The following is an 11598-nucleotide window of genomic DNA, read 5'->3' as shown; positions in this document are numbered from 1 at the left end:
ATCCATCAATCAATCAATCAATCAATTGGAATAGACCTGGAAGGGACCTTGGAGGTCATCTAGTCCAGCCCCCTGCTCACGCAGGAGAGCCTATACCATTTCAATCAATCAATCAATCAATCAATCAATCAATCAATCGGAATAGACCTGGAAGGGACCTTGGAGGTCATCTAGTCCAGCCCCCTGCTCACGCAGGAGAGCCTATACCATTTCAATCAATCAATCAATCAATTGGAATAGACCTGGAAGGGACCTTGGAGGTCATCTAGTCCAGCCCCCTGCTCACGCAGGACAGCCTATACCATTTCAATCAATCAATCAATCAATCAATCAATCAATCGGAATAGAACTGGAAGGGACCTTGGAGGTCATGTAGTCCAACCCCCTGCTGAATAGACTAGAGTTCAGAATGGATAGAATAGAGTAGAAAAAAAAGAGTTGGAAGGCACCTTTCGAGGTCATCTAGCCCAACCCATCTAGCCCAAGCAGGAGGAGGAGACCCTATTTCTGACAGATGGGCAAACCAAGTTCTCCCTCAGCCCCCCCCCCCCGCATTTTTCATCTGCCTTTCCATTCCTCTTCCTTCCCCAGCAATCTTTCCTCTACTGCTAGGAGCCTGTCCTGACTTCTTCTCCTGAAATGCCCCCCCCAGAAATCTCTTGCAAAAAAAAAAGGGCTCAGGGGGTCTTTTTAACAAGCCAAACTCGCTGCAAACACACACACACACACACACACACACACACACAGAGAGAAAATTCCTGAATCCGAATAAAAAACTGCAAATTCCATATAAATCTGAGTTTTTAGCTCTACCTGCAGCATCGGGCACCCTTCAAAGCCCCCTCCCCTATTTTCCAAAGACGGGAGTAAGGAAGGTGGGAGGGGTGAGGAGGTAATTCTGGGTCAGCCTCCCCCCCACCAAGGGTGTGATTCCCATCATCCCCCCAACCAGCAATGGGATGATGGGAATTGTAGTGCCAGCTGAAAAGAATAAGATGAAGGGAAGGTGCTGAATGGGTGGGTGGGTGGGAAGAGGCATGAGTAACGGTAACAGAGGACTTTTTGACCCCTTCCCTCTCCTTCCCCACCTGCTGGTAGTCCTCGACTTACGATGCCAATTTGGGACCAGAATTTCCGTTGCTGTGTGAGTCGTGCCTGATTTTGTCACCTTTTTTTTTGCCACGATGGTTAAGCCAATCGCGGTGGTCGCTAAGTAAATCGTGCCCGATTTTGCGACCTTTTTCATCGCGGCGGTTGAGCAATCCGCTTTGGCAGTTAGGGGTGCCCTACGGTCGCTAAGTGGACCCAGATCTCTCTATTCATTGACTTTGCTCGCCGGAAGGCCGCAGAAGGGCCCGGGAGAGCCTGTCCCCCGTCATAAATACGAGCCGGTTGCCAAATCACCTTAGCTTTGATCCCGCGACCGCAAGGAGGCTTGCAACGGTCGTAAGTGTGAAACGCAGTCGTTAGTCCCCTCTGCCGGTGCTTGAAAATCGAAGATTGAAAAGTGGAGGTTTTTTTTCCCTCCCCCCACAGAGCAACTTCTTCGTTGGCAAAACATGGAGTGTCGGATCCTTTTCCCGCCCCAGAATTGGGCCCGTCGTAGTTCGGGACGGAGCGGGACTCCCGGCCTCAGCGGGCGCTGGCGTAGGGGCCGTCCAGCACCTGGTAGCGGATCTTGGTGTTGGTGACGGCGCCGTGTTTCTGCCGCAGGTGCAGACGCAGTTGGCTCTTGTGGCGGAAGTGCAGGCTGCATTTCTCGCACTGCGGAGAAGGAAGCAAGCCGTGGTTACGAAGGATGGGCATGGGGGGGGGGAAGCAAAGCGACGCGGAGCTGGTCCGGTGGGCTCCCGGGGGGGGGGTGTCTCCGGGCCTGGGGTTGTCTGCTGGCAGACGTTTCGTGACCCAGCTGGGGAACGTCATCAGTGCTAGGAGGAGGAGGAGAAGGGGGTGGTGGAGGAGGAGGAGGAGAGGAGTAGAAGAAGAGGAGGAGGAGGAGGAGAGGAGGAGAGGAGGAGAGGAGGAAGAAGAAGAGGAGGAGGAGGAGAAGGAGGTGGAGAGAAGAACTGCGGGGTCCTTGGTGCTCTCTGAGCTGGGTGGTTTCCTTGCAGACGTTTCAGGACCCAACTAGGGAACGTCATCAGGGCTAGAAGGGAGGGGGGTTGCAGAGAGGAGGAGGAAGAGGAGGAGGAGGAGGGGGGGAGGAGGAGGAGAAGAAGAAGAAGAGGAGGAGGAGGACTGTGGGGTCCTTGTTACTCTCTGAGCTTGCTTGTTTTCCTGCAGACGTTTCAGGACCCAACTAGGGAACGTCATCAGGGCTAGAAGGGAGGGGGGGTTCTGGAGAGTATTGGAGGAGGAGGAGGAGGGGGACTGGGGAACTCTGGGAATTGAAGTCCACCCATCAACTTGCCGCGGTTGAGAAGCCCTGCTCCAAAACGCCCTGATGATGTCACCTAGCCCGGCCTCGAGACGTCTGCCAGAAACAAGCCAGGACCCCCAAGACCCTCAGACTCGAACCTGGAGCTCCCTCCCTTCCTCCCCCCTCCATACCGTTCCGTTTAAGCCCCGCCCCCTTGGAAGAGCCCACCCTCCCTTCAACCCCACCCAGAATCCAGATGCCCAGCCGTGCCCTGGTTCCATTCCCCCCCACCACCGGCTCTTCCAGAAGACCTGTCTCTCTCCCCCCCCAAATTCTCAATGGGGCAGCTGACCACCCCCCCGGGGGGAAAAGTCACCCCGCTTTCGCCACTCACCTGGTAAGGTTTCTCCCCGGTGTGGATGCGCAGGTGGCTTTTGAGGGTCTGCAGGTGCCGGAATCGAGTCCCGCAGGTGCCACACGGGTAGGGCTTCTCCCCCGTGTGGATCAAGACGTGAGCTCGGAGATGGGCCACCTGCGAGGGGAAGGGGGGGCACATCCAGTGAAGCCCCCTCTTTTTGGGGGGGCGGGGGCGGTGGGTTTGAGCCCACCCTACACACCTCCACAGGTTTCATCTGTACCCCGGGGCGAAGTTGGTTAGATAGGTTGTTGTGTCACTCCCCGTCGAGCCTCCACAATCAGGGGCAGTCTACCTCTGAAGAGCCCACGGCAGACAGGTTGGCCCACCCAGGAAGAAAAAAAAAGCACGATGCTCGCTACATGGGGGCAGGGGGGCTTGTCTTTGACCCCCCCCCCCCGAGCAGTGTCTGTTTGTGTTTTGTTTTAGATTATTTCCTTTCCTTTCCTTTTTAAATCAAATAAACTCTTTCGCTGAGCAATCCTGACTTTCATTTATTTACTTTGTTATTTCTTAAAATCAAACAAGCTTTATTGACCCCCGGCGCAATCCTGATTTTCTTTTCTTTATTTCTTTTTCTTTATCTTTTCTTTATTTTTACTTATTTATTCCTTAAAATCAAACAAACTCGTTCGACCCAGTGAGCAACCCTGTTTTTGTTTTGTCTTGTTTCCTTTTTTAAATACAGTAAATATACTTTTTAGACCCCTGAGCAATCCTAATTTTATTTTATTTATTGCTTCTTAAAATAAAACAAACTCTTTTGACCCACGGAGCAATCTGGATTTGGTTTCGTTTCGTTTTTAAATAAAATAAATAAACTTTTTTTGACCCACGGAGCAATACTGACTTTATTTCATATTATTTATAAATAAAAATAAACTCTGCCATATCCATGTGCTTGTGTTTCTAAGTGATCATTTTTGCAAACGATGTTACTTTGCAAACTCTTCGGCTTGCAAATAATCACCTCCGGGGATAACCTGAGCTGCCCTTTTAAATAAATTAAAAAATACAGTTTCGAACTCTGGACTGCCAACTACTGACATGAGTCGGTACAACTCGAGATAGAAAAAAAAACCCACCCCCAAATCATTAATATTATTATTATTATTATTATTATTATTATTATTATTATTATTATTATTATTGTTGTTGTTGTTGTTGTTGTTGTTGTTATTATTATTGAGTTGGAAGGGACCTTGGAGGTCTTCTAGTCCAACCCCCTGCTCAGGTTGATGGTGGTGGCCACCATTTTGACTTTTTTGACCCACAGGGGCCCACTTATCAGGTGTGATCCCCTGGCATCTCCTTACCTGCACAAAACAAGATCCACACATCTCACACTTGTAGGGTTTCTCTCCGGAGTGAATGCGCAAGTGCGTCTTGAGGTTAGCCGGCCGGTTAAACTGGGCCCCGCAGACGCCGCAATGGTAGGGCTTCTCTCCTGTTGGCCGGAAGACAGAAGCGGGGAGGGTTTTGGAGCACCCAACCTGCCGATTGGTCCTTTGCTCTGTTCCTTTAATGGGTCGTAGATAGGTGGACTTCAACTCCCAGAATTCCCCAGCCAGCCCTGCTGGCTGGGGAATTCTGGGAATTGAAGTCCACCTGGCTTAGGAGGCTCCCTGCCCACCTGCATGCAAGGACCGATGGCTGGCCAGGCTCCCCTTGCCACGGAAAGTGGAACTGCAGAAGTGGCACTTGTAGGGCTTCTCCGGGGCACCCGGGGCCGGGGCTGGGCTGCTCCCCTCCTCTTCCTCCTCCTCTTCTTCCGGGAGGTACTGCAGATCACAGGACTTGCAGCTGGAGGATCCACTGCCTGGGAGCAAGGAAAGAAATGGACTTTGCGCGCGCTCTCTCTCTCTCCATCTATGTATCTCTTTCTATATATAATATCTGTCTATCTATCCATTCATCCATCTTCCACCCATTTTATGTATCTATATATCTATCATCTATCTACCTATCTGTCTGTCTGTCTGTCTATCCATCCATCATCTGTCTACCTATGCATTTCTTTATCATCCATATATCTACTGTATCTATCTATCCTTCCATATTCCACCCATTTTATCTATCTATCTATCTATCTATCTATCTATCTATCTATCTATCTATCTATCTATCTATCTATCATCTCTGTATCTTTCTATCTATCTATCATCTATCTATCCATCCATCATTGATGTATCTTTCTATCTTTCTATCTATCTATCTATCTATCTATCTATCTATCTATCTATCTATCTATCTATCTATCTATCTATCTATCTATATCTATCTACCTATGTATCTCTCTATCATCTATCTATCTATCCATCCATCCATCCACCCATCCATTATCTCTCTATGTATCTCTTTTTCTATCTATCATCCATCTACTGTATCTATCCTTCCATCCATCTTCCACCCATTTTATCTCTCTCTCTCTCTCTCTCCCTCCCTCCCTATGTATCTCTCTATCATCTATCTATCCATCTCTATCTATCTACCCATCCATCCATCATCTCTCTCTCTCTCTCTCTCTCTCTCTTTCTACCTACCTCCCTTCATCTTTTTCCGGGTAGCTTGAAGGTTTTTGACAGCGGCCAACCGCTTTTGGGGCAGAGACACGTACCCTCTGCACATGCCTCCCAAACCCTTCCTTCTGTTACAGGCTGGCTGTGGCCAGGCCCGAATGCAGTTCGTTCTCAACTTACGACCGTTTGTCTAACGACCGTCCTCCAGCTCATGACCGCAGCGGGGGCCCTGCAGTGCCGTGATTTAAAATGGCGGCCGGGGGGGAGAGCCCCTTGTTCTCACTCACTTTTCCCCTTGTTGCCGACTCACCAGGGCCTGCTCCCCTTTGAAGCTCCTTGGGGGGCTGGGGAGACAGCGAGGGGGGCGCCGGGTTGCAGATGGAGCACGGGGGGTCCTCAGGAGGCCTCCTGGGAGGGGGGAAGAGGATGGTGGGTCAGCCCAGCCTGGACCCTTTGATTGGGCCTCTCTGGGCCCCCAACAGACCCGTTCCTGCTGCTCCAGACCCCCATCGTCCTCCCCCAAGGACCCCCCCACCTTAACCTTAATTCGATGTACCCCCAAATTTCTTGGCTCTTGCAAAGCCCCAGGAGGCAAAACCTGGGGTGGTGGTGCAAAAGAGGCTCCGAGAATGGGGAAAAAGGAAGGAGTGGCACTCTGCACACGCACAGGGGCTACCCTTCCGGCACAACTCGCCCACTCCCGACCTGGCCGCGCCCAGGAGCTTGGGAACTACATTTCCCAGAATCCTCCAGCTGGCAGCGGCCACCGTGACCCCGCCCCAAGCAAGAAGTGCAGAAATGAGGGAAAGCCCTCTGTACGTGCTCAGAGGCCCTCTCGCCACGATGTCAGGGGCTCTGACCTGGGGGACGGGCCCGCCTGGCCAGAGGGGCTGGCCCCCTGCTGGTGCAACAAGGAACTGAGGACGATGAAGCGGTACTTCTTCCAGTTGCAAGCTTTGGGGTCCGGAATTGGGGTGCAGCTGCTCGACTCGGCGGGCGAGGCTGGGTGGCCCACCGGGAAGAGATCCCCGGCGCCCGGCGACCCGACGGGACTCGATTCCTCCTCGGCAGGGCGGAAGGATGCAGGCAGCGGGGCCCCTTCGGTGGTGGCTCCTCGGGAAAAGTGGGGTGCGATGGAGCCCCGTTGCGGTGCGGGGTCGTCTTCCAGTGGCCGGCACATTTGGCGGAGCGCCTGGGGGTCCAGAGTGGGGAGGAGGAAGGTCACCCGGTCATAACTGCGGGGATCACACAGATAAGAGTTGGGGGGGGCTCAGAGATCCTCTCCATCCCCCCCCAAAAAAGCTACAGGTAATCCTCGCCTTACGACCACAATTCAGCCCCAAATTTCCATTGTTAAGCGAGACATTTATGAGAAAGTGAATTCTGCCCCGTTTTACGGCCTTCCTTGCCACCATTGTTAAGTGAAACACTGCAGCCGATAAGGACATTAAGTCAACCCGGCTCCCTTTGCGCACTGGAAGGGGATCACGGGACCGTCATAAATGCGAGCCGCTTGCCCAGCGTCCGAAGTTTGATCGGAGAGGCTGCAACGGCTGTGAAGGGTGGAAAAACAGTCGTCATTCGTTTTTCCCCAGTGCCGTTGAAACCTTGGCCGCTAAACGAGCGGGTCGTAAGTCGGGGACCGCCTGGATTCCGAGCACAACCGGAGCAAAGCCGTGAGTCGGAGAGGAAAGTTATGCTCAGAGACTCTCTTGCCAGAAACCCCGGATTGAGGCCCACTTCCGAGAAGGAATGGGGAAGGGTCCTGGGACCCCCAATCTTCCCCTTGTTCTCAATTCGAATTCTCCCTTTACACCTTCTTTGGTCCCTTTCTTCGCCGTTTCAAAGTGGGAAGCAGAGATGACGATCTAACCCACTTTCCCTCAATCTCGGCTACTTTAAAGTGGCCGAGATTGAGAGAAACTGCTTAAAATCTCTCGCCGGGAATCCCAGGCTGGCTGGGAACTCTGGGAATTGTAGTCCCCACGCATCCCGAGGGCTCCAGATTGGGGACAACTGCATCCCTCAAAGCCGGCGAAGGCGAGGCAATTCTCCGGAGGGGGGGGGAGAAAGCTTTTTTGCTTTGTTTTAGCAAAGAATTCAATCATTTTGTTCCATTTTTAAAAGAAAAACAATGCTGGACCTGCTTCCACCCTGCGACGAGATCTGTAACACCATCCATCATCCACGTCTGCCTATCCCAGGTCCTTGGTAAGGACTCGAGAGGTAGACACAAATGCCAAGTCCAGTCTGAACATTTGGCTGACTGTGCGATGATCAATAATAATAATAATAAAGTTGGAAGGGACCTTGGAGGTCATCTAGTCCAACCCCCTGCTCAGGCAGGAAACTCTAGTCTACACCATTTCGGACAAAGGGCTGTCCAGTCTCTTCTTGAAAACGTCCAGTGTTCAATTCCTGATTTTCCTCCCCTTCCCCAGTGTTAAGAGGAGCCCCACCCCTCCCTCTAAATCCCCCCCCCCTCCCCGTACCTGGCTTGGAGGAAGCGGTGACAGCTCTGGACTACATGTTCCATCTGCAAGTAGGAGGCGGCTACCAGCACCGCGGGCGCCGTGCCTGGGCTGAGCAGGAGGCGGGAGGTGTACATAAAATCCAGGAGGGCTTGGAAGCCCACCGGCTCAATGGAGCTGGGCAGGGTCAGGACGCTGACTTCGTGGCCTCCGTGGCCCAAGAAGACGGAATAAAAAAAGCCACTGTCGAAAACAGAGGAACAGCGAAGGACTCAGGATAGGGACCGTCCAGAGCGGACTACGAATCCCAGAGGCCTCACCCTTGCTTGGGGTGGGACCTTTCCTCTTGCTAGAGTTGCCTACTACACAACCTCAGTCCCCTGCCGTGTTTCTCAACCTTGAGTGCTTTAAGGCTGGTGGACCTCAACTCCCAGAATTCCCCAGCCAGTTTAAAATTTGTGGACTTCAACTCCCAGAATTCCCCAGCCAGTTTAAGACTGGTGGACTTTAATCCCAAGAATTCCTCACCCACTTTAATACTTCAACTCTCAGAATCCCTTAGTCACTTTAAAACTGGTGGACTTTAATTCCCAGAATTCCTCAGCCACTTTAAGGCTTGTGGATTTCAACTCCCAGAATTCCCCAACCACTAATACTGGTGGACTTCAACTCCCAGAATTCCCTAGCCACTTTAAAACTGATAATAATAATGATAATAATAATGATGATTAAGATGATAATGATCATCATAATGATAATATAATAATGATGATAATGATAATGATGATGTTGACGACGACAACAACAAGAACAACAGAGTTGGAAGGGACCTTGGAGGTCATCTAGTCCAACCCCTGATCAGGCGGGAAACCCTACAGCATTTCAGACTAAATAATAATAATAATAATAATAATAATAATAATAATAATAATAATAATAATAATAATAATAATAATAATAATAATAATAATTTATTTTATTTATTTATTTTATCAAATTTGTATACCGCCCTTCTCCCGAAGGACTCAGGGCGGTGAACATTATAATAATAATAATAATAATAATAATAATAATAATAATAATAATAATAATAATAATAATAATAATAGAGTTGGAAGGTACCTCGGAGGTCATCTAGTCCAACCCCTGCTCAGGCGGGAAACCCTACACCATTTCAGACTAATAATAATAATAATAATAATAATAATAATAATAATAATAATAATAATAATAATAATAATAGAGTTGGAAGGGACCTCGGAGGTCATCTAGTCCAACCCCTGCTCAGGCGGGAAACCCTACACCATTTCAGACTAATAATAATAATAATAATAATAATAATAATAATAATAATAATAATAATAATAATAATAATAATAAAAGTTGGAAGGGACCTCGGAGGTCATCTAGTCGAACCCCCTGCTCAGGCAAACCCTACCCCGTTTCAGACCAAGGGCTGTCCAGTCTCTTCTTAAAAACCTCACCTGAGACCCTACCACACCTTCTCCGGACACACAGGCCAACCTCCCTTGCGCCCACCTGTCGGGGGACTCTCACCTGCAAGCGGTCAGCACAGCCTTATGGGCTTGCAAGGGGCAGCCGCCCACCCTTAAGGTGACGTCTGTCAGGATCTGCCGCTTGCGCAGCTCGTTCAGGTTGCTCAGGACATCGCTGGAGTGGCGGGTGAATTCGCGCACGTAGCTGGCGGGGCTGGGCCCAGCCATGGTCCCTGTGGGGCGGGAAGAGAGAAATGGTTACGACACTCAGACTGTGGTTTGCAACCTTGTTCACCGGAAGATGGATGGACTTCAATTCCCAGAATTCCCCTCTCTCTCTTTTTTCCCCCCACTTTGCTGAAAACCCCAAAAAATGAGATAAATGTCGTATTCATGCCGAATTCCGGTAAATCTTTGCCGGCTGGGGAATTCTGGGAAGCGTGGCCCGCCCATCTTCAAGTGGCTAAGACAGAGAACTGCCGTCAGTCAATCAATCAAGTCAACCAATCCGAATAGAGCTGGAAGGGTCCTTGGAGGTCTTCTAGTCCAACCCCCTGGTTGAGCAAGAGACCTACCAGTAGCTGACTTACTACCTTGGTAACCTACAAACTTAGGTTAACCTGGCCATCCCCCCGATCTAATGCCCTCCAGATGGGCTAGGTAGGACTACAACTCCCATGGGCCACGCTGGCTAGGGAATTCTGGGAGTTGAAGTCCACCCATTTTCAAGCACAGTAGGTTGAAAAAAAAATACGGCTTTAAAGATGGGGAATGTTACTCCGGGGTACTGCAGAACAGTTGCACGTTGACAAAGAAATCTGGCACAAGGCCAGATCTTTACTTGCCAGGTCCCCCAACCCCCCCCCGTTTTACTGGAACACCCCCCCAAAAAAAAGAAATTCCTTCTTCCTTCATCCTAAATCCATTTCGCTTTCCAATCCTTTGGAAAGTCAACGTTGCAGACGGGAAAGGATCTGCACACCAAATGTTTAGGGGTCTTTTCGAAGCCCCCCTCAGCTACAGGAACGGGGTGCCGGCAGACAACCTAGCCAGGTTGGACCTTGAAGTCTGCAGGGACCCCCAGATCAAGCCGGGATATTTTTTTTTCTCTCCCCCCAGCCTTGATGAAGGACGGGCGCGAGAAACTTGGTTGGAGGCAGGATAACAGAGTCGGAAGGGGCCTCGGAGGTCATCTAGTCCAACCCCCTGCTCAAGCAGGAGACCCCAAGCCATTTCAGACAAGGGGCTTTTCCAGTCTCTTCTTAAAAACCTCAAGATTAGAGAGATATGGATGGATGGATAGATAGATAGATAGATAGATAGATAGATAGATAGATAGATAGATAGATAGATAGATAGATAGATAGATAAGAGAGAATAGATAGATATAGATAGATACAGATAGATAGATAGAGGTAAATAGAAGCAATAGAGATAGAGAGAAATAGAGAGAGAGAGAGATGGAGAAAGAGATAATAGAGATAGACAGACAGACAGACAGATAGATAAGATAGATTGATCAGAGAGATAGACATAGGGAGAGATAGATAGATAGATAGATAGATAGATAGATAGATAGATAGATAGATAGATAGATAGATAGATAGATAGATAGACAGACAGATAATGTAGATAGAGATAGGGAAATAGAGATAGACAGACAGACATATAGAGCGAGCTAGCTGGCCAGACAGAGAAAGAAAGAAAGAAAGAAAGAAAGAAAGAAAGAAAGAAAGAAAGAAAGAAAGAAAGAAAGAAAGAAAGAAAGAAAGAAATATGTATGTCTGTGTGTTTGTGTGTGTGTGTGTGAGAGAGAGAAAGAGAGAGAGAGAGAGAGAGAGAGAGAGAGAGAATATATCAGAGGGCTGGAAGGGAACTCTAGAGGTCCTCTAGTCTAGTCCAGCCCGCTGCTCAAGGAGGAGACCCTGGCCTATCCCATTCCAGACAAATGCTTGTCCAGCCTCTTCTTAAAAACCTCCAGTGATGGAGCACCCGCAGCCTCTGGTGGCCAGCTGTTCCCCTGGCTAATTGTTTCTCTCTGGTCAAGAAATTTCTCCTTAGTCCTACCTCGGATCGCTCTTTGATGACCCCCGCTCTCTGGGTCCCCCCTTGAGCTGCGCCCACACGGCTCTTCAGCCGCCGTAGCTTTCTCCCAGCCAGTGGAACAAACCAACCCCACCCCGCCGGTAGACCATGGCTTAAGCTGCCAAACCAGGTTGGCTACCAAGCCGCCAGGCAACTGAGCCACTGCAGCTGCTTCCCCAGCCCCCGATACTCACCCCTGTCCTGCAGGGATGACGGGCGTCTGTCCCTGCCAGCGGGTATGGGAGGGGGGGGC

The 11598-nt window shown here is 50.0% G+C and overlaps 1 protein-coding gene across 1 annotated transcript; it reads right to left on the bottom strand.

The window, feature by feature from the left end:
* Positions 1–1632: 1632 nt before the first annotated feature.
* LOC308676466 (B-cell CLL/lymphoma 6 member B protein-like) lies at positions 1633–11598 on the bottom strand (the record flags this gene model as incomplete). The annotated part of the gene is made up of 9 exons (XM_081342280.1): positions 11540–11598; positions 9322–9493; positions 7786–8007; positions 6136–6528; positions 5604–5701; positions 4408–4593; positions 4091–4221; positions 2754–2891; positions 1633–1764 (listed from the first exon to the last, which is right to left on the bottom strand). The coding sequence occupies exons 2-9, from the start codon at positions 9486–9488 to the stop codon at positions 1633–1635; spliced, it is 1467 nt and encodes a 488-aa protein (XP_081198406.1). The 5' UTR covers positions 9489–9493; positions 11540–11598.

This window comes from Vipera berus, assembly GCF_964194415.1.
Source record: "Vipera berus genome assembly, chromosome: W".
Taxonomy (NCBI): domain Eukaryota; kingdom Metazoa; phylum Chordata; class Lepidosauria; order Squamata; family Viperidae; genus Vipera; species Vipera berus.
Note: the sequence above shows the minus strand (reverse complement) of the source record. Positions and strands in the feature narration are given on the sequence as shown.